At 45.2% G+C, this 23,825-nt stretch overlaps 1 protein-coding gene across 1 annotated transcript in view; it reads right to left on the reverse strand.

Annotated features, from left to right (window-relative positions):
- Positions 1 to 4,698: 4,698 nt before the first annotated feature.
- The window catches only part of CLRN1 (clarin 1), a 42,757-nt gene continuing 23,630 nt past the window's right edge, over positions 4,699 to 23,825 (reverse strand). Inside the window, exons 2-3 of the mRNA XM_004465651.3 lie at positions 20,157 to 20,336; positions 4,699 to 6,614 (exon numbers count right to left, since the gene is read on the reverse strand). Of these exons, the coding sequence (XP_004465708.2) occupies positions 6,349 to 6,614; positions 20,157 to 20,336 (446 nt within the window). The 3' untranslated portion in view covers positions 4,699 to 6,348. The remainder of the gene's footprint in view (positions 6,615 to 20,156; positions 20,337 to 23,825) is intronic.

Raw genomic sequence — 23,825 nt, forward strand, 5'->3', positions numbered from 1 at the left:
AATAAAGGCTTGAAGGGGGTGATTATCTTAGAGTTAATGTTAGATGGAAACAGAGGAGAAGGGTAAGTACAAGAAGGTAGGAAGAGGCCTGAGCGTAGGGACTTGGGCAAAGACTAGAAGCGGTCAGGTCTCGGGGTCAGAAAGGACTGAAAACTGGCCCGTATTCCTTCAACATACAATTACGGAGTTCTTAGCTCATGCCAGGTGTTGTTCTAGGGACCGGGAATTCAGCAATGGACAAAGTAGAATTGACTGCGAGTGAAAGAATTTTGAGGATTGGGTTATATTTTACTTACTTCTCTCCATATTCCCTTGAAGGATGATGGTAAGACTGGGATTTATAAAATTTATATCCCACCTTGTTCTAAAAAACTTAAGACAACTTATAAAGGTGTATGGGGTACATGCAAATATTACAAATCAGAAGAGATCTATAAATAAGGAAAGAAATTTTTAAAAAGCATTAGAACCTAAAATGGAGCCAGGTATAAGGCTAGTTATTCATACACAAAATGGGTCCTAGAAGTCTTGGACACTTCAAGAAGGGGCCACAAAGATGGTTTTAAGGTCTTCAATGACTAAACCTCAGTGAGTGGTTGTACCACCTATTCAAACAAACAAACAAACAAACAGACAGACAACAACAGCCAACACTGTTCTTTGGAAGAACAACTAATCCTGACCCTAAGACTAGAGCAAATGGCTCTAGGAATTCATAGGGCATCCTATGGCTATCAACAGGACTATAAGACAAAACACCACTCATGAAACTGGGAGGGCTGTTACCTTGAATTCAAGGTCTCCATGAATTCATGTCTCCAGGCAATAACTAGGGGGCAAGTCTGTCCAGGGTTAAGTCAGCCCCAGGAGCTTTATGTAGCAAAGGCATTAAACACAAGGGAGAGGGGAGGCTATTAATTTCCCACGTGTCTGATGAGATAAAGAACTTTAATGTGATTTTCACGGAGTAGCTGGAGGCCAGGCAGGAGGGAGATAAGGCTTGATGTCAGCATCTTGCAAAGAAATGTGTTTGTTTTTAACCTTGATTGGAACAATTTCTGCTTAGACCAATTGGCTCACCTCATTCCTTATATACAAATGAATTTGGCTGTAGGTGTGATGTGATGTGGGTGAGGGAAGACCAGACAAAGGATGAAAACATTTTGTCATGTTGGAATAGAGTGAATAAGTTAGAAATGAAACTGCTTTGCCCATTCAGTAGAAATTACCTTGCATGCATTTCTTTTAAAGAAATTGCTATTCAATCAACTGGGATATCTGTGAATGAGGTACACAGAAAAAAAAACAGATAAACTGTATGAAAAATCTTAATGTCTTTCTCTCTGATTTTAGAAAAAAAGGAAATGGGCGAGAAATTGTGAAGGAAAGTTGATCCATCATTATAAGGCAAGAAACAGAAACAAAAGACACGTGGAAGTGAGAGTTAATGTCTAGGACACACAACCTTTGTTTTTCTTTCTAACTAACCATGATGGGCATCTTTTGGGGTACCTGCACAGCTCACATTCTCTTTTCTGAGAACACTCCTCACACACACACTTGCATGTAGCCCCTGCAGCCACGACCCATTCCTCCCTCACTTTACCTGTGCGGAGCAGGGGTGGACACCTGACCAAAGAGAGCCGATTCAGAGGCTGGGCTGTGCCATTCCAAAATTTTCTCTCAATTTCTCTCTCTGGAATTTGGAAATAGATGACAGTGAGATTGAGGCATTGGTAGTTGGTGCTGAATCTAGGGGAAAATAAAGGTCCTAGGCTGGAGTGGCTCTTTCCTCCCATACTTCAGAGAAGTCAAGAAAGTTGGAACGTAGAGAGACACGTAGAGTGAATTCACGTAGAGTGACTTATTCAGTGGCACAGGGAGACACAGAGGCCAGAGGCCATGTGGCCTTAGATACCCCCCCACACAGCAGGTGCCAGAGAGAGAGAGAGAAATCTCTGTCTTGCTGGCTTTCCACCTCTTGGATCTGCCCCGATGGGCCTTTAATGTACTTCTTGCCCTGGTTATGTGTCTTTCAACCTGGTCTCAAATGCTCCCTGGCAGGACATTAAGTAAAAGAAGGCGCTTTTCTTTTCTTTGAGTGAAGGATCGAAGGGTAATGGATATAACATAAATATATTTAAAATTTTTATATATTTTAGAAAGGAAATGAACATATTTTTCTTCAGACAGCTGGGAAAAAGTCTGTTTAAAAGTTAAAAAAAAAAAAAAAAAAAGAATCTGAAGGAAAGAATGTCCCGTTTAGTATCAGCATGTGTGGTGAGATAATACTTCACTGGTTCTATTAGATGTACTTTACTGTTCTTCTGTGCTTGTTTCATTTCTTCACCTAACACTCCAGAGGCCTCTGCCCAGCCCAGGTAGCTAGCTAGCTACACAGTCGCTTTTGGGAGAAAGAGGAGACTCGGGATCCAGAGAACAAAAGTGATTTTTTAAGTTCCAGCAGTCACTGGTTTAGATATAAAGTAAAGTCAGATGCATTCTTGCTGAATGAGTTTGCTTGTTTGTTTTTGTATCCAAACTAACTAGAAAATTCCAAAGGTTGGAGATGGGCAGGAGGGAAAAAGGAAGTACTCCTAGAATAAACCTACAATCTCTGCTGGAGCAAGCACCATCTTTTTCCAGCATCAGAGAACATCAGGGAAACTGAGTCAGTACTCAGTTGTCCTCATTCCTGTCCAGGTGAAGATGCTGCTGACAGCAGGCAGCAGGCCTCCTGCCAACTGGCTTGCAGAGGGACACTGCTCTCTGGGCCCCAAGACTTTGCTCAGCCCCCATCTGACTCAGAACTGGGGAAGACCCCTCACCCATGTGCCCAGGCCTCCAGAAGGGTGGGAGCAGCCTCGGTCTCCTTGAGGGAAAATGCTGTGTGCGCTGAAATCACATGTTTCTGTGCAGCATGGCATGGGTCTGAATTGCTTGAAGGGCCCAGGCCACCTCCTCCATGCATCCTTTTCCAAATTGCCTGGAGGAGCGAAGGAATAAAGGAGATGGCCCTCAGGAGGGAAAGGGGAGAACACATCTACCTTGCAACTCATTCAGAACAGGTTGGTCCTGCAGGCCAGCATTGCAGCACAGGAATATTACCCCTTAAAAGACACTTGCCTTTTTAATCCTGGGGCGCTTTTTCGAGCACCATGGATGTACCCCTGGGGTCTCTGCAACCATGTCTGATATTGTCGCTTAGAACCGGCAGGGTGACTCGCTGGAGATTTCTGCCTTGGGGCGCCCAGTCAGTCTCCGGCTCATTTCAACTTTCCAAGCAGGTCAGTGAGTCCTAACTCTGGGATATGACACCTGCAGGTGTGTCTGGCCACCGAAGGGGAGAAGGGAGTGTCCAGAGTCTGGGAAACCAAAAATGTAACTGATTCCTTTTATTTTCCTGTTTTATGAGCAAGAGGAGTTTTTCTGAGCAGAAATGCAGCCCAGACGCCAGGGGCCTGGGTCTGCTCAGTTTTTTCTCTCTGCCCTTTAGTTTCAAGGAGCAGAGTCCTTATCCCCAGACTGACCAGTAGAGCTGTCCCTTGTCACTTGGGGAGATAGCCCATCTGCAGAACCAGCCATCAGCCCTGCGGCATGACACGAGCTGAAGGCAGTGGAGAAAGGGCAAACCAGCAGCTCAACCTGAAGTCAAACGCAGGATAGCCGAGTGGGAGGGGCCAGGGGCAGCGAGGCAGTTAGAGAAGCTCGTCTTGCAGCCGCATTTCTATAATCCACTCGCTGTTTCTATCTGTCCTGGATCTTCTTGGAAGCGGAGGGATTGAGGAAGATTAAGGCAGGTTAAGGCCGCGTCCCGCCCCCAGCAGCTACTCCTGGGCTCCGGTTTGAGATTCCAGAGACAAAGAGGGGGTGGAGTAACCATTCCAAGGGCAGGATGTGCTTACCTGGAAGCTGGGGGACCCTAAGGTCACCAGGTGACTCCCTCCTCCCTCCACCAGGTAGGGCACGGCAGCGGCCCATTCTCCCCGCTCCCCTCCCTGCCCCTCACCCCCAAAGTTGGCCGAGGGAGAGGAAATGAACAGCACTGCCCCTTGCGCTGATCGCCCCGGGGTCGTTTAAAAGTGCGCGCGACCAGTCGGGCTGATGAGCTTTGAACTCGTGTAAAGCGCAGGAGCAGTCGCCCTGGCTGTTCCGAGCTGCGGGCGAGCCCTGGAGAGGGAAGCCCCCGGGACCCCTAAACCCGCCCGGAGGCAAGGCCCTCCGCCTCATCTGAGCCCACCCTGTCTGCACTTGCTTTCACTTAGCTCGGAAGCGTCCTCCGATTTGTGACCCCGTCTTGCCCTCGCAAGTGCTGCCCCGAGGGTGGCTTTCGTAGCTCCTCGCCACTCCTGCGCTTTTGTAAGCTCTGATCCCCTCGCAGCGCAGCGCGTCTGGCAGGGCTGAGGGCGCGAGCGCTCACCCCGGCCTCGCCTTTGGCGCCCCTGGGCCAGCAGGGGGCCCCCGCGCCCTCCCGAGCCCGCCCGCCGACTCCGGGGAGCGGGCCGGGACCCCGGGCTCGCGCCGCGCGGTCCCAGCCTCCCCACCCCGGCCTTTGCTTTCCAGAGGCAGCGAGCGGCAGGAGAACGCCTTGGCCTTTTCTAAGGGATCTTAGGCCCCTCGTGACCATGCACTGCACCCGAGAGAAGCGAGGGAGACCATTTATGCTCACTGCTCCAGGGTCCAGATTGTTTCTTGTTTTATTATTATCGTGCGCCACAGGGACACAGGACTTTGTCCCTTTGCAGGGACAATTTGGGTCTCTGTGACAGTGCGGCTTCTACTTTCCATCAAGGTAATATTGTAGGTCCGCCTATTAGGTCTTCTTTAGATTTTCAGTTCCTGCCCTGAATTTTCTTTCTCTTCAGAACAGAGCAACCAGCCACTTTTCCCCTGAAAAAGATAGGTGGGCGTTTAGGAGTTCTCAAGCAGAGGTCAAATGAGCGAGGGGAGCCTGGTCAGGCCAGCTGCCCACGGTGCCCAATGGTCCTAGTGCTTCCCCGCCCATATCCCCGTTCCCAGTGCTCCTGCATGTAACTGTATGGACTGAAGACATCCTGAGCTAGGCTCCCATCCATTGGCAAAATAAACATCCCCTTCAACTCTACACTGGCTCAAAGGTCTTTGAGAAATTCTCCAGGAATTAAGGTGCAGGGGCTCGTGTCTGGAGACTAAGGGCTCGTTTTGATGAAAATACAGGACTGGCTGAGCCGTGGATTGGCCAGTGAACAGAAAATCACCATCAGAGCAAGGATGTCTGAGATCTGCAATTAGTCGTTTGTTTCTTGAAAAGTGTTCCAAAAGGGGAAAAGTGTTAATTTTTTTTAAACGAGCACTTTCAGATCTCTGGTGTGGGGCTAAATGCTCAGTGTGTGGCCAGGGGCCTGGTGGTGTGTTCTCTGTCACCCTTTTCTTCTTGAGTGCTTCCTTGAGGGCCACAATTTGAGGATAGAGGAAGGGTCTGCTCCGGGCTCAGCTGTGGCCTTTGGTCAGCTGCAGATCAATTTCCTGGGTAGTTCAGGGGAAAACAAATTGACTTGGGTCATGTTTCGTGATGGCCAAACCAAATACCAGAGATGAAACAGTGATGCCATCAAAATCCCAGAATTTCCTAATTGGGAATCAATGATTGAGACACTGCAATTAGAAACAGCAGCCCCGAAGAGTCACTTGTGTCACGTTTACTGGGACAAATACCTTTTCACGAGTCTTCAGTGGTCCCAGCAGTTACGACTGTTGAAAGTACTACATGAATGTACTTGGGTCAGAGACACATGAGAGAAAATCCCATAGCTTTGTTCTTTCTTCTGTTTTTCTTTCAGAGGTTTTCAAATTTTGACCAATGAACAGGATTCATAAAACTGTGCTTTAAACAAACTTTTTCAAAAAAAAGTGTTGATACATTTTAGAGATGCTCATTTAATGCACTATCTTATTAGGAAAGTGATTCTTGCTCCATTTTGTGATAATAGGTGACAAATATGTGGACTGAGCATAAGTAATACTTGTTTTTTTAAAAAATCGATTGCATGTGCTTTTCGATTTCTCCCTGATAGAACAGGCATCCAGCACTCTGATATGTATCTGGTGTAGCACATTGTCTTTTCTACTCAACTGCCTCTCACTACCTAAGAGAAGCAGTTCACCACGTGGAATAAGTTTCCATTGCTTTCCTTCTGCCTTCCTTACTTTCCAGCCTGTCACCTTAGTACGCAGTTGGTAAACATTGTCACAGAGGGTTTTGGTGTTTTTAATTTGCACAGTTGAAAAGGATGGGCAAAGTTAACCATATCTAAGAGCCACCGAAGCAAGTTATTCCCTTACTTGGAAAATTATAGAGCTCTTTGCCTCTCAGTACATTAGATCAGCCGCTACATTGGTTGTCTCTGCGTCTTTAGATTTTGCAAAAGGGAACTGAAATCCAGCAAGTCGTATTAGGAGCCCATTCAGAAAATGAACAAAAAAGCAAATGAAAATGACCCAGAACGAGGTGGTGTATTTTTCACTTTGTGTTTTGTAAGCATAAGTCCCTTCTTTATAATTTGCAATTTTTTCTGAGAGGTGGTGAATTTTCACTTCAGAAGCAAACAATATCATGACGAGACAGCCGCAGGAGCCTGCAACAGAAGGAACAGACAACGTGTTGGGACAAATGTTTCTTGATTCGCCAACACTCACAGCCCTGACATACCTCTCTCCAGGGAAGACGGTCAACAGGCAGGCTAAGGAAAAACTTTGACCGTCCTCCTCACTTGCGTTCCTCTGGAAAAAATATGTCATTTCCAATTTGTAATGATGAGCCTGATTCTCCCACCCGGGGGTGGTTGTGGTCAAGCTGTGGCACTGAATGAGGAAGATTTGTGAGGGGCTAGAATTGAGCTCATCCTACACAGACTGGGAGATGTTCCCCTTTGCATGGTGTGAAGGCTGAATTGCTGGACACTAGAAAAGTGTACCGGCAGAATCAGGCTACAGAGCAGCCATGGTATGATGTGGCTTCAAGGAAACAAGCTGCTCTGTACCTCACGGGCCATGCGGGCTGAATGTCGGTCACAAGTCTCCTTTGTGAAAGGCCTCAGAGCTACCTTCAAAACGGTTACCAAGGCTCCTCTCCCACCCCAGCTCCCTCCTGGCCGCAGCTGCCAGAGAATGGTGCCCGAGCAAGATGAAGTGTTGCAGGAGAGAGTACCTGAGCTCCTTGTTTGGAACAGAACGCTGGATTTTCAGCTGGGCGTATGGCTGCCTTAAATATTAAATTGTTCACCTGTGGGTGGCTGGGACCTAAGGGTAGTTAAAGTTTCTTTGAACTATGAATGTATGTAGCTGAAATGTGAATGCAATAGCTGGAGTTCCAGCAGGTATTTTGGACAAGGTAACCTCAGAAATGGAAGCCGTGTGTGAATGGAACTAGCAGACCAGCCCTTTGCTTCAACCTCTAGACTTTTATGTGAGAGAAAAATTGATGTCTATTTTTGTTTAATCCACTACTGGGTTGTTGTTTCTTCCCTCACATATCACTCACTCATTGCCTAATCTAATCTCAACTGCTGCAGCCGTGGCTGGGGTGAGATTTCCACTGGACAGGACCACTCCATACTGGCGGGTGCCTGGAAACTTGGTAGGTCCTCTCCCCTGTGGATGGAGAATGGGTGACTGTGGATGGGGTGGTTGGTACAGGGGGCAGAAGCAGGTGACGAGAGGAGCTGAGTTGGGAACACAGGGAATGGTCAGGATTCTACAGGGCTTCCAGAGCTACTGGTGTATCCCGGGTTGCCACAATGGGTTCCAGTTAAACAGGAGACATGCTGCGATGGTTTCCTGTCATACTTCATGGTGGGTTCTCCAGGCAAATTGATTTGTGCTCAAACTCTGATGCCTCCCCTTACTGTATGAAATTAGGCAAATTTAATCTCTAAGCCTCAATTTTCTCATCCATAAAAGTAGATAACAGAGGTAATGTATGATTAGCACTGGGCATTGAAATTTACACATCTAAAGGCTTAGCAATTGATAGCTATTCCTATGGTTTTTATGTATTTCTTTCTTCTTGCAAGTCCTTATCTAATCCCTTACTCTACGCCTCACCAAAAAAGCCTGACTACATCAGGGTAGGGGCCCAAATGAATGCATTACAGAGCCTTTTTCTTCAAAATACTCTCCCATTAGTTTTTTTTTTTAATATAGATTTATTTATTTATTTCTCTCCCCTTCCTTCCTTCCCCCTCCATTGTCTGCTTTCTGTGTCCATTCACTGTGTATTCTTCTGTGTACGCTTAGATTCTTGTCAGTGGCACCAGGAATCTGTATCTTTTTGTTGCATCATCTTGCTGCCTCAGCTCTCCATGTGCATGGCACCATTCCTGGGCAGGCTGTGCTTTTTTCACGCAGGGCAGCTCTCCTTCCAGGGTGCACTCCTTGCACATGGGGCTCCCCTACGTGGGGGACACCCCTGTGTGGCACAGCACTTCTTGCACGCATCAGCACTGTGCATGGGCCAGCTCACTACACAGGTCAGGAGGCCCTGGGTTTGAACCCTGGACCTCCCATGTGGTAGGCAGATGCTCTATCAGTTGAGCCAAATCCGCTTCCCTCCCCCATTAGTTTTATAACTCTTTTAGGAGGGCTAAGTATTTTTTAATTCTTTGCTTACAATTAATTCAAATACCCTCGGAGCAGCAACCATGTGGCTTATGTTTCTATGCATTCCTTCATTCATTCATTCAACTATACTTATCACATGCCAAGAGTAGGGTTAGTAGGGGAGACTTAAACATTAGGGAAGATAGCAGATTAGAAAGACACAGCATTCACTTCTCCCCAGAAAAGCATTAGAGAAAGTACACATGGTTTCTGTTTTCACAGAGAGCATAATCTGGTGGAGAACACAGGTAAAGCAATTGCAGGCCAATTGCAGTGAGCGTAGTGGTAGGGGATGTATAGGAAGCTGTTATTATTGAGATACCTGGCAGCATCATGGAAGATTGCCTGGAAGAAGCCAGAAAGAGCTGTAAGAAAAGTTAGCCAAGCAAAGGGAGGCTGGATTGTGTGGGGAAAGTATACCAGCTATGGGGTGCAAATGATGGGCCCCCATTCCTTTTGCAAAGGCCAGGCTTGGGTTGGGGTAGAGGTGGAGACTGAATTACATGGGGAGGTGGGGGTGGTGAGCAGGAAAGGTGAAATCGCATTTCTTCTACTTCAGAATTACCCATGGACCTGGCGGCATCAGCTTGATCATCATCATAATACACACCCAAATAATCAAATAATATCATTGTCTTGAAACTTCACTTCCTGCCAGCCTCAGATCAGTAGCAGAGAATATTCCTTTGTAAAATTTGTCAGCCTAACTATTTTTGTATTCTGAGCTTAAAATTAGAGCTCTCCCCTAGCAAAACTGTCTTATTCCTTTATTGTGAGACCTTAACAAAAAGACTGCAGTGCTGTTTTCTCTTTACCTTTTATTTGAAAATTGTGGAGAAAATGCCATTGCTTTTACCTTAAGAGCCTTCTTTGTCTGGGAAGATGCTGAATTTCAGACAGAAGTGATACACAGGTATTTCCTTAGTGCTTGAAAGGAAAATTCAAGCTCGGTTTCCTTTTCAAGTGTTAAATATTTTAAAGGCACTATTTTGTTAAGGAGACAGCCTCTTACTGAGTCTGCATTTCAAATTCTTAAAGTAAAAGTTGCTTGTGGCATTTTAAGGCTCAAAGCCTTTTGCCATGCCTAGTATTTCAAGCATGCTAGCTCCTGAAACAGAGCGAGCGGTCTAGGAATTGAGGGGAGGGTCTGAGATTCTGCTCTGGATTCTGAAGCTGCCCATACAGTCAACTTTGACATTTCAGAGCCAGAACTCGGTAACCCTGCCTGGGTCTCAGGTGACCCTTCAGTGGCTACTCAGAAATATGAAGGGAAAACAAGCTGGTGTGAACTGGGGCTATTTTTGTTTCACTTTCTCTGGCTTTAAAAGGAATGTGGTCCAAAAGATCCATATGGGGAAACGGACTTTGGCCCAGTGGTTAGGGCGTCCGTCTACCATATGGGAGGTCCGCGGTTCAAACCCCGGGCCTCCTTGACCCGTGTGGAGCTGGCCATGCGTAGTTCTGATGCGCGCAAGGAGTGCTGTGCCACGCAAGGGTGTCCCCCGCGTGGGGGAGCCCCACGCGCAAGGAGTGCGCCCGTGAGGAAAGCCGCCCAGCGTGAAAAGAAAGAGCAGCCTGCCCAGGAATGGCACCGCCCACACTTCCCGTGCCGCTGACAACAACAGAAGCGGACAAAGAAACAAGACGCAGCAAATAGACACCAAGAACAGACAACCAGGGGAGGGGGGGGGGGGGGGGAATTAAATAAATAAATAAATCTTTTTTAAAAAAAAAAAAAGATCCATGTGAAGAGTTGTTTGTTGTTGTTTTGTTTTGTTTTGCTTTTCTGGCAGGCAGCTAGGGAAGTGGAGAGAGGTATGTAAGGGCTGTGAATGTTGGTGAGAATAGGCTGTAGTACATTTCCAGGACTCCCCTCACTCTGGGGCAACGGATGCTCCTGCTTTGGATCCCACATTTCCAGGGTCCTACTCCCGCCCCTCCTGGAGAAGCCCCTTCCCACGGGGCGGGGGATTCCTAGAGACTAATTTGTGCTGGCCGTCTGGAGTCTCACCCACATTCTAGATTGAGCTCTGGGCTCCGGGGACCCTGGGATTCCCTCCGCAGACAGCCCTGAGCCTATGCCCAAGGCCTGCCCGGGCACCCTCTCTGGGTGGGTCCCCCCAAGGGCAGACCGTGTGTCTATGTTGTGCAGCCCCGAGGCCTGCGGGGCGGCTGAGGAACACCATTTCAGGGATGCTTTGTCAGACTCTGGCTTTGAGTGGAGCGTCCACACATGTATGCTGTGGGTTGGAGCTGGCATGGGAAGAGCAGAGGGCAGATGGCGGTCAGCTTTTCTCACATCACCACATCCAGGTACAGAATTCCTAAGGGTCAAGAGTTATAAAGTTGAATCTGACCTTCTAGCTCAGTCTGGATGTTGGTCGAGGCAGATGGGTAGAGTGTGTTTTATTTTATAGTTTGTTAGCTTACAACTTTTGCACATTCAGACCCCTGGCGTGTGGACTTCCATTTGCCCTCTTGCTGTAGACCTCACAAACATTAGGAACAGGCCTGCACATGCCCCTTCTCTTTATCCTGGTTGTCCATGTACACCAAGAGTCCAAGCTCGGCTGGGGCCGTTTGGACAGATTCCCCATCCCTCTGTTCATCTGCCTAACACTGATCCTGCTCACAAGAAAGGTTAGCATAAACCAGGACTTAGGAAAGGCTGCTAAGCCTTGCTTAAGCTAGAATTGAGAATCCAGCCGAGCACAGGAGCTAGGTTTTGCTGTCCAGTGTCTTACTTAAGTGCCTACAGACATTTTCATTTGTCTGTCTGCTTTCCCCACCATCTGGCTGATGCTGTCTTTTTTTTTTTTAAATGGCTTTGATTACAGAGTTAATTTCGACTGAATAGGATAGCTGAGTTATAGGGCTGTCACGGCAGGAATAATCAGTCAATTAACAGACACTTGTAAAGTACTAGACACTGCACACTCATTACTCCCCTCTGTCTGGGCCTATAGAATTGGGCTCTTCTCTCCTCCAATCATTAAAATAAAAGGATATGTAGGCTGCAGCCAATGTGAAAGCTGCTTCTTCATCCCAGGCTGACCCTTAGGGTAACTATGCTTTTTTATTTTTTATTGGAGTACCATATACACAACAGAAAAATTCTCATTTTAACCTCTTTCAAGCATACGAGTCAGAGGTATCAATTACATTCACAATATTATACTACCATCACCACTATCCATTACTAAAACTTTTCATCATCCCAAACAGAAATTCTGTACGCACTAAACAATAACTCCCTAATCACCCCTGCCCTGGCCCCTGGTAGCCTCTAATCTACTTTCTGTCTCTATGAATTTGTTTATTCTAGGTGTTTCATATACATGGGCTCATACAATGCGTCTGTGAATTTGCCTCTTCTAGATACCTCATGTAAGTGGAAGCATACAATATTTGTCCTTTTGTGTCTGGCTCATTTCACTCAATATGAGGTGTTCAAGGTTCATCCTTGTTGTAGCATGTATCAGAACTTCATTCCTTTTTATGGCCAAATAATATTCCTTCATATGCAATACCATTCACCCCTTGAATGACACTTGGGTTGCATCGCTGTGCTTTTATGGGAGGTAGCCCCTGCCAGGATCTTGTGAATCCAGGAGTACCATGAGTTGAAGGAGAAGTATGTCCTCAAAGCGGAAGAAATCTCTTAAGTGTTCTCTGATTAACACTAAGATCATATTTTGAGACATTATAAATTAGAACCTCAATTTCATTTAAAGTATTGGCCAAGATTTCCAGAAAGCTATCATGTCATCTTTAAACTCTCATATAGATGACACGAGGCATTTCATTTCCTGTACAGGACAATAAAATGATAATTTCCTTCATTTGGGGGTCTTGAGAGATGATAAATGGGGGTGGAAGAATCACAGCTTTGCAGAGATAGGTGTTAATATTCTGTGAAATTATGCAAGCTCTCTAGAAAGTCAGTAATGGATGGTGAGGTTACCAGCAGTGATTTCTTCCCCAAATGCAAGCTGTTCTGGCTCTATACTGCTTTAGGGTCCAATAGCCACCATCCACAAAGTGGGCAAAGGGAAAAGTAAAGCAAGCTCATCCTCAGCAGATTTTGGGGTCATGACTGGAGCAATTTGGTCATGTGTTTCCAAAGAACAGGTGTGAACGAAAGAACAATGCAGTGGATTTAGCTTTTTTTCCTCTCCATCTTCTGCGATGCAGAGCTACAGAGCCCACATCTACTTAAAATTTACAAATGATTATTGTTGAGAAGGGTGGTTAGCACAAAGAAGAAATGGTCTAAACTTACATTTATCTAATCTGAACTGATTTTCAGGAAAGACGACTATCAATTGTTACCCGGAAATACCTACCTCTGCTTCTATTTTATTCACTTATTCAACAATTATTTATTTGGTGCTTACCTCACTGTTCTGGGCACTGGGGATACAGTAGTGAGCAAACAGATAAAAATCTCTGCCTTCAAAAAATTCTCAATAATGGAGACAATAACAAGGTAAGTATGTTAATTCTATAGTTTATCAAAGGAGAATAAAATGAAGTAGAGAAGGGGGAGAGAAATGTTCGGGGAGAAATTGCCAGGGGAAGCTGCCTTTTTGAGAAGATGATATTTCAGTACATCTTGAAGGAAGCCAACGGGTGAGAAGGTGGAAATTTTGAGGGGAGAACATTTCAGGCTGACTGAGCAGAAAGTACAAAGGAATCAGGTGGTTGGAGTGGAGAGAGGAAGAGAGTTAGGGAAAGAGTGGTAAGAGGTGAGCTGTCCGGGCGTGGTTCTGGGATGGACACATCGAATGGAGCCTTGGAGGTCAAAGCAAGGACTTGGGCTGTGACTCTAAAAGAAATGGAAGAGAAGACACATGCACACATTCTGGATGGGAGTCTCTCTGCACCTATAATAGGAAAAGATCAATCATCTCGTTGCACAAGGCCATGGCTCAGACCTGTGCAAAGGGAGTTAAACCAAGCCTTTCCCGCCCCGTCCTGGACTTGAGCTGGAGTACAGTCCGCTGCTGCCCTGCATATGAAAATGAAATTCCTTGCCCATTACCATGAAGAGCTAACATTACTTTTCCTTCTGTGCCCCCATTTCAAAGGTCTATGCTGGGAAACTTGTAGAATATTTTCCTTGCTGAGTTTTCCTACCTCCAATCCTTATCCTCTCTTAGGATCTGTGTCTTTGGTGGCTGGGCAATCCCTGTATCTCTTTCTTTGGCTTCTGAACAACGACTCTTCCATAAAGACTGGAGTGGAGAGAAAATGAAGAATTTTTCCCACCACCACCAGTAGAATAATATACTGAAGACATAGTACAGAGGTCAGGATGTTATTAAAACTGAAACTGGTACCTAATCTAAGCATTCTTTTATTTCCATGCTGTTCTTTATTTTCCTGTCTTTGCATTTTACACATGACTGCTTACTTAGGTTCCTTGCCATGGTTATAATTGTAATAATTAATTAGGGCCATACCAGGAGCATCCCCTTTTAAAAGAAGGCAGCTATTTTGTTTACCTTGCTTAGTATAATGCATAACATGATGCCATATGTAAGATATAAAATATGTAAGGTGTAATAAACAGAATTTGCAATAAATCCACATTTTGCTGGTTTTCATCACCTCCAAAAGACCTAAGTTGATACATCCCATGTCGTCCTCAGAGAGTATCCATTGAACTACCTCAGATGTTCCACCATCGATGCATGGCAATCTTCCCATCTACCCTGCTCTCTTTTGCACGTAGATCTGCGTAAGACTCTCCACCATCAACTGGGAGACTTCTAGGACAGGATATATAAAACACATGCACTCAAATCTAGTCTTCCAATTTGAAACTATAGCTTCACTTGCTCTACATTCAGCTCACTCTTTTCTGGCTCCTTTCCTTTCTCAATCTTCTTAATTTATTTGGAGTATATTTTATGCATACTCCTACTGTTTAGAAGTTTTGTTTTCATCTTATTCTCCCTATTCTGCCTTCCCCTCCCACCACCCCACCCAGCTCCCATTTACTCTCCCAGTGGCCCCCTGTCCACACAGCTCCCTGGTGCCTGGCACTTTTGAAACATTGGCCTTTCTTAGCCTCTAGAACACCACAGTCTCCTGGCTTTCCTTGTTCCTCTCTGGACAAGCCCAGTCTCCTTTCCTCCTCAACCCAAAAAATTAACTGATGGTGTTCTTCAGGGATTGGTCCTGGGCCAATTTTTTCTCTATCTACATTTTCTCCCTCAGTGATCTCATCCATTTTCATTGCTCTAAATAATATCTATATTCTGACAACTCCTAAATTTACGTCTTTTGTGTAGACCTCTTATCTGAACCCTAGATAACATCTATTTGATGTTTCCACTTGTACCTCTCTTAGCATCACAAACTTGACATGCCCCAAAGAGAACACTTGATTTCTAGTGCTAAGCTCCTTCCTCCCCACCTCTTCTTCCCCTAAACTACAAGCCTGCTCCTCCCCTATTCTTCTCCATCTTGGTTAATTCCATCACTGTCCATTAATTGCTTAAGCAACCTACAAAACATTTTGGATCTGCTTTCAGAATGTTTTTTAAAAATCCATTCATCTGTCTCCATCTCCACTGCAATCACCTAGTCTTTCACCAGCAGGCAAATTTTTTTAAAAAGTAAATCAGCTAACAGACATCTTCAGAAAATCTCTCAAAAGCTTCTCATGGCAATTAGTATCAAGTCCATACTCCTTAGTATGGCTTATTGTAGCCTTAACCAGCATCAGTGCACTCTCTGATCTGATTTTTTGCCATTTTCCCCCTCACGGCCTACCTCCTAGCTGCATCAGAAGGCTGAGTTCCAAAGCCAGCCTCTTTCCCTAGAGCCCTCACATGTGCCCTCTCCTCTATTTGGGCAGCCTCAGGGGAAGAGCTCTTTTTCATCTTGGGAACTCAGCTGCTTGGAGTAGCCTTCCCTGACCATCATACCAAAGCCCAAAAGGCCCCATCATTCTTTACTATAGCACCCTACTTTTCACCCTTATTGTGATTATTGCAATCTTTAATCATTCGATTATTTATGTACACTTTTGTTTGACCCTCCCACTAGATTTTTGGCTCCAGAAAGGCAGGAGCTCATGAGCCTGATTCACTGGGGTGTCACCAGTGCCTGTCATATGAGTGACACATGGCAGGCACTCAATCAGTGTTTCCTGAGTGAATGAAACTCATGCACCTGCATCAGAGGTTCTCAGCACAAGCTGCACAGTAGAATCACCTGAGAGAGGTTTAAAAAAAACAAACTGCAAAACCAGTGCCCAGGCCCTCCCCTCAGAGACTCCAATTTAATTAGTGTGGTGTGGGACCTGGCATCAATTTCTTAAGAAAACTCTTCTGGTGATTATAATGTACAGTTGGGGAAGAGAACCACAGCCCCAAATTAACTGTGGGTGATTGTTAAGCAACCACTAAAATCCTAACTTGGGGGAAAGACTCCTTAGACCCAGATTATAAATGACAAGATGAGAAGAAGCAAATACACCGACTTGCATGGGTTGCATGGAATAACGATGGAAGAAGGCTGAGGGCTACGAACCAAACTTTGAGTTCCGGAAGTCATGAGAAGTGGAGTATTATCTGCTCCAGGACAACAGGATTCAGGGGCAGAAGCATGACGAGCTGCCGGCACTGAAACCACTGCTGGCTCCTTCCTTTTGCACCTCCGGGGCATGGCAAGCGCCACCCAGGGGTGATAAGGAGATGCTCACTGTTTTGTTACTCTGGGCGGTGTGGAAGTTTCTGGAAAGACCTCTTTTCCCTTCCCTCCCTTCTTCAGGCCTCAGGCCCTAATCCCTGTCCATCTAGCTGAAGAAATGGCCCTGGGATGGTATCAGCACAAGGAGTGGTCATTGTGGGAAACCCACGGTGGGAGAGCCAAAAAAGAGAAAGGCGGTACGAGGTGGAATGGGCTTTTCTGTTGACTGAGCAGAGGCTGCCTGGGCAGCATACACTGGAGAAGGAAACTGGAGAACCCATTGGGAGAGAGCTGCCCCTTGGGGCCCTCTTCGTGGAAAGGAACTCACACTTGAAATAAAGGGCCCCTACTGCAATGCAGTCTTCTTATCCGTGAGTGTGTGATTCATCGGCTCAGGCTCACATTTGGAGTGCTTGTGATAAGGGATGTTAAACCCCACCCTCCCACAATCTAGGCTTAAAGCTGAATATACAGAACATTACAGCTTTGGGTAAACATTTCTAAAACTCCGAGGTCTTCTGGGCACCATATGTGGATTTAAGGGCAATGAGATCATCTGGGATTCAGAAATGACCTCTTTATCCCAGAGGTTATAAACAGCCAGCCCATCTGCCCTTCAAACATGTTTTGTTGTTGTACAGTTTTTAAAAATGATTGAAAAATTTTGTATTGGAAAAGAAGGATTTGGGCCTTAAAAAAAACCCTGGGTGATCTGGAAATACTGTTCTTCCATCCTCTGCAAGATCTGGAGCTGGCTCCTTCCCTTTCTTTGTCTCTCTCTTCCCTTCCCTCATCCATAAGCCTTTATTGAGCATCTGCTTTTGAAGTGCATTCAAAGGCAAATAATATATGGTGTAAGCATAGGGTCTGTTTGTTCCCACATATATTTATGTTCTCATGTTCTCCATCGTGTTGGCCAAAGACTGAGATAAGATCTGGGACTTGGATTAAATTCTGCATTCTCTGAATCATCTTGCTTTTCAAATACCATTAGTTTGTTCGTCCATCAGACTGTCAAATAATTTAACTTCCAAATGGGCTGTTCTTCTGAATTTCATTCAGAAATGGGAGTGTTAGATGGCAATGCTGGTTAAGAAGCTGTTGTGTCTCAGCTCCACACCTGCTCTTCTGTTCTCTGCTTTGTAAAGCTGAGTGAAGCCTCCTCTAACTCTAGCTCTGCTTTGTCAGCTGCTTCCAGTTAGGCTTTGCCCATAGAGAGCACCAGAAGGAGATGGAAGGCAGGAGAGAGAAGCAGCATTCTGCTCCTTCCGTTTTCCTTGCTAACGTGCCAGTGTTGCTGCAGTGATGTCACTAGTCCCCAGCAACGGCAGGTGAGCAGTTTCCCACTCTTTGCCACACTCCCAGAACCGCCTCTTGCTTCAAGGGACCCAGCACCCCAGAACCTCTAGGTCCTGGAAGTGCCAAACTCCTCCCTTTGTCCCCCAAGCCCTGGGGTGGTAGATGCTTTCTGACATTACCAGCCTTAGCTTACTTTAGGGCCTCGTTTGTTTTGTTTTTGTTTGGTCTTCTAACACCTGTTTAAACAATTTCCTCTAGCTAGTTTAAAAACTTGTGTGCACATCGGAATCCCCTGAAGGGCTTGTTAAAACACAGATTTCTGGGTCCCGTGCCTAGAGTTTTTTATTTAGTAGGTCTGGGGTGGAGCCTGAGAACTTTCTTTTTTATCAGGTTTCCTGGTAATGCAAATATTACTGGCCTGGGGACCACGCTTGGAAATTCACTGCCCTACGTTGTATTTCCTTTCTTAACATAGTGTGCATTTTGTTTCCTGGCTGGACCCTGACTGATTTAATGGCCTCCACTGAAATAGCACAGCATCTGATCGACAGGTTTGGTGTTGGATGTTTGGTGAAGGGAAGTAATCCCAATACCCACTTCTAACCTGGACCTTTGCGTGAGTGAGGTTATCCACGTCCTGTACCTGTGCTCTTGCTCTTCTGCCCCTGTTGCAAAGCCCTTGCCTTCTTGTATGCTCTTCCAGCCCATGTTTCTCTGGCTCAAGTTTCTACCCCATCTCTGGCCCTGCTCTAATTCCATTCCATCTGAATTGCAATTTTTCTAACCTATACTGTTTGTGACCATAGTAACATCTCTTTCTGGGCTCACTCTTTCACTTCAACAAATATGCATTGAACTTTTATTGTGTGCAGAGCTTTATGCTGGATGTCCTTCCCAGAGATACAAAGATGAGATGGACTTAAACTCTGCTCTCATAGAGTAATCATTATCAGAATAATTTAAAATTGTAGTATGCTTGTGAAAGATATGGAGAAAATATCTGCTAGCAAAGAGGCTTGTTCTGGGTGGGTGAATAATTTGATTAGCAAGATGTTGATGAGGTACCCCACGATGAGTGCACAAGTAACCATGGATGGGGCAGCACTGCCTTCGAAGAAGAGTGAGGCCCTGCTAAGAATACGGCTTTGTTTTTTGGGAGGGATCCTTCTGTGTTTATGGCCAGAGTCGAATTTTGTGGAAGAAGGGAGAAGGGTTGAGAGAAAGATGAGGCCCTGCTATCGGATGACTGGCAGCCAAAGGGGAGAACAAAACAGTTTAACTGGGATTTTCTTTACGTTGTTTGCTGGTGTGGGTTGTAACCTTTCTTCATCTCTCTATAAAATCTTAATGAAGTTAGTCACTTTTTTGGAATATGGCAAAGTGTTAAATCGTTTTGCAAGTAAGAAGTAGGATGAAGTCAGGGACCTCCCATAGAAGGAAAGCCACATGTAAGTTAAATGTATGTTTTTCATTTTTTCATCTTCTTCTTTTCTCATTGCAAATACAGCCTAGGCATCCTGTGACTATGACTGGGTTTTATAGTAACACAGTTTTGTCAATGAACTAATTTCTGGGTGTGGAGTTTATTCTTCCCAGATGGACTTAACACTAGGCTGCATAAAGTACCTACAGGCCTGAGGATGACAACTCATACATGGATTTAACCCTGGCCCTCTACTCTTTTTTTATTGCATTTATTTACTTTTCTGATTTTGAATAAATAAATGTACATTACTAAGCATTTGGAAATATTACAAAGTGCGAGTGAAAATAAAAATCATCCAAAAGATAATCACTACCAACAGAATGGAATCTCTTGCTCTCTCTCTAAAAAATATATATCTATATATCTATATTTATATATTTATGGAGGCAATAGAAAATATATATACACAATTTATAATGTATATTTTATATCTATATTTTCATATATATACAATCAAGTTGGGTTCATAGATTATAAAATCTTGCATACAGCTTGTTTCACTTAACCTTTTAATAGAAGCATTTATCCTTTTGATTACATCTTCAAATATATAATTGAGTATCAGCGTAGTACTCATTCATATAGACTACTAAAACATCTTTATTTTATCTATCTATCTATCTGTCTGTCTGTCTGTCTGCCTGCCTATCTATCTGATTGCCTCTCTGTCTTTCTGGTGGTTGCTTCGCTGCGCAGAAGCCTGCACCTCACCATGCTGCATGGGGGCCTGTGCTTCACCATGCACGTCTGGGGCACCTTTTTTCTTTTTTTTTTTAACCAGGAGGTCTCAGGGATCGAACCCAGGTCCTCAGTATGGTAAATGGGAACTCATTTGTTTGAACCACAACCACTTTCCTATAACATAGTTTTTGATCATTGTTGGCTCATTATGGTTTCCCCCCACATTTTGCCATCATATATAATACTACAGTGAATATCCATGTACGTGTCCTGTAACTTAATATTTGGATGGACCTCTTTTGATATGCTAAAAAGCACACTTATCTTCAGAGGTGAATTCCGTACTTACCTGAAATGAAGCTCAAAAGATATAACCCTAGTGGACCATGCAGAGTTTCAAAGGGCTTGCCAAAAGCGTTGTACATGAAGAAGGCTGTTTCCACCATGGTTAAGATGATAAGGATTGTAGAGAAGAGAATGACATTGACGTGGATGCTCACTGGGATAGCTTTGAGCAAATCTGGGAAAACTGAAGATAAAACAACGGTTAGAAGAAATTTCATTGTTGGTAGCTGGCAGGAGTCATTTAAAAAATTAAATACTGCTCTCTTTTTTTTTTTAACTTCAAAAATCATCAAAATCCATCATATGAGTACATTCTCATTAACTTGCAAGGGATTTACAAAAAGGTTTAAAGGTAGGATCATTTTCTAGAATGCAGATAAAAGCTAGCAAAATGGACATTTGAGGCCATTTTTTTCTGCCCTTGGTTATACATGGTTTTATAACCAAAACCCATACATTTTGGAGACCCAACTTTTCACATTTCCCAGTAACCATTAAAAAAAAAAAACTATCTTAACATGTAGTGACAATTTCAGTTTGGGGATGTTTGGAGAATTTCGAACATTAGGAGGTTCTTATATTTTCTTTACTACAAAGAAATGGTTTATAGCCCACACCAAGAACACTGTGTCTTGAGGCAATGTCAATATTTTGATGTAGCACAAAGCTGTGGGAAAATAATTTCTGGTGATACAAGAAATATTTTCCATTTAGAAAACATGCCAAATCTATTTCAAGATTTTGTGTTCAGGGTAAGTTTTTCTTATTTGCAGAGGAAATGAAATAATTTATAATCATAGAGATTCTCTTATCTGGTGTTAGGATCAGCAGGCTTGGCATCAACCAATGTGGCAAGACCAGTCTGGGGAAGTTTAGTTCAGTCCATTTTAGTTTCCAAAAACATTTATTAAGTATTTAATTTACTTGTTGAACACCTACTCAGTGCTGAAATAGAGCCATAACAACAAGGCTGAAAAAGTCTCTGTTCTCCTGGAGCTTATATGGGAGACAACTAACCAGTTATCAGACTGATCCACGTGCTAGTTTATCTCCAAGGATGGCCACCATCAATTCCTTCCTTCCTTTCACATATACAGCACTTCCAGTTTAATAGGTAGAACATTTTCTTCAATCCCTTGAACCTGGGCAGCCCTATAACTACATTGACCACCTGCATGTGGCAGAGGTGCACCATGCCAAGTCCAGGCCTAGCCTCTAAAAGAACCAGCAGGGCGGCAGACTTGGCCCAGTGGTTAAGGCGTCCGTCTACCACATGGGAGGTCCACGGTTCAAATCCCATGTGGAGCTGGCCCATGTGCAGTGCTGATGCACGCAGGGAGTGCCCTGCCACGCAGGGGTGTCCCCTGCATAGGGGAGCCCCACGCTCAAGGAGTGTGCCCTGTAAGGAGAGCAGCCCAGTGCGAAACAAAGTGCAGCCTGCCCAGGAATGGCGCTGCACACACGGAGAGCTGACACAAAATGACGCAACAAAAAGAAACACAGATTCCCATGCCGCTGACAACAACAGAAGCGGACAAAGAAGATGATGCAGCAAATAGGCAGAGAGAACAGACAACCAGGTTGGGGGTGGAGGGGTGGGAAGGGGAGATAAATAAATAAATAAAAAATAAAAAAAAATAAAAGAACCAGCAGTTTCTGTTTCTTTTCTCTTGGAGGCCTAAGCGGCCACAAAAGAGGTCCTCGCTCCTAAGAAATGGAGAGCAGCCATCTGGAGGAGCACCCAGGCACCTGACATATGAGGGAAGACACCATGACTCCAACCGCAGCAACTATAGGAGAGACCCAAGACGTGAGAGAGATAATGATAGATTATTGTTTGAAGCCACTGAGCTTTGCGGGGAGTTGTTACGCAGTGGGAACAAGAAGATTCTTTCAGAGAGTAATAAAGGCTATGGAGCAATGAAATAGGGTGGTGGGATTTTGAGTGATTGGATGAGTGGACGGCGTGGTCAGGAAAGGGACATCTGAGCTGACACCTGAATGCTTGAGAAGGAAGTCGCCCTATAAAATCTGGGGGAAGAGTATTCCATGGAAAAGGAGCACATCTGAAGCAGGAATGGGTCATTGAGGCAGAGCCTGGTATATGATGGGGAGGCAGAGGTCAGAAACTTATGTAGGTGTCATGTGTTTGTATCCATCAGATCTTGGCCCATTGACCATGGTAAGAGAATGCTTTTTATTATAAATTTATTTGGAAGTCACTGGAGGGTTTTAGATGGGAGAGTAATATAATCTCATTCACGGTGTTAAAAGATTACTCTAGTGCTAAGCAGGTGGGGTGGGGAGAGGGGCAAGCGTGGCAGCAGGGAGACCTGGAGAGGTTATTTACAGAGGGAAGAGATGGGAGACTGACCTGAGGTGGTAGGAGCAGAGGTGGTGAGAGATTATCAGATTTGGGATACATTTTAGAGATAGAAGATAGGGCTTGCTAAAGGAGAAAATCAAGGATAACTCCTACATTTTGGCCTGAGCAATGGAATAAATGATGATGCTATTAACTGAAATAGACCAAGTAAAAGGAGCAGCTTTGGGCAGGGAGGTGGAAGTGATGCAAGAATTGTTTTAGATATTTTAAGTTTGAGTTGCCATTAAGCCCTCCACATAGAGATTTTAAATTGGATTTATGTGTTTGAAGGTCGAGGGAGAAGATGGGGGTATTTAGCAGTGCCAAGACTAGGGTGAGGCAAGCAAGGCATCTAGGGCACAATATTTAAAGAGCCACTCTCAGATGCCAATCCTGGATTTGCACAAGCCTGAGAGTGAGTGTCTCCTTAAATTTTGTACCCAGATGCTTTGCTTGCAGACTTATATTTTAAGCCTTGGGACTAAATATCACCTATGGAGAAGCTAGAGCTAGAGGGGAGAAGGGACCAGGCCTGAGCCCTGGTGCTCTCCTACATTTACCAGCACAGAGGAGGAGGAGAAGCCAGGAAAGAGATTGAGAAAGAGTAGCTTGTGAGTAAGGAGCAAATCCAGGAGAGTGGTAGAGCCGGAAGCCTATGGGAGGAAAATTATTCCGGGAGGAAGAAGTGGTCGGTCACACAACGTATGTCCCATGGCCATAGTGCTCCTTTCTTGACCATGTGTCATAATGGGGACCAGATGAGGGAGGTTCTGAACCTTGCCGTCACCACCTCTGGCTGTAACTGACGACACGCAGATATGCGTCTGTGGGAGGAAGGGCGCCCGGCTTGCCACAGTAGCAAACAGTGCGGCAAGAGGTGATACCGCCTCTGCCCACTGGGCCTAGATAAGGTGACTACGCCTGACTAGGCCTTTGCTGCTAGCGGCTGGCCCGCGCTGCCCTCCCCCTTTCTATCTCCCGCCTAGCCCAACATCTGGCCAGCTCTCACTCCCCCTTTCCCCTCCCCTATTCTAAACCTCTCAGCCAGCCCTCGCTATCTTTTCCGCCAGTCCCGCCCATGTTGCCGGCGTACAGTCTGCCCTCTTCCCCGGCGACTGCTTACCTCGGGGCTGTCCATCAGCTTCAGCCTGTCCACTACTACCCCGTAGCTAGCCCTCCCTATATCTTACTCCTCCCTCTACCCAACCCTATATAACCAAGTGTACTTCCGTAATAAAGCGGACCTGTTCTTGCGCTCAAGCGGTCTCTGTGGTTTTTTCCCCAACCGCGCGTCCCCCACGCCTGGAG

This window comes from Dasypus novemcinctus, chromosome 4, assembly GCF_030445035.2.
Source record: "Dasypus novemcinctus isolate mDasNov1 chromosome 4, mDasNov1.1.hap2, whole genome shotgun sequence".
Lineage (NCBI taxonomy): Eukaryota > Metazoa > Chordata > Mammalia > Cingulata > Dasypodidae > Dasypus > Dasypus novemcinctus.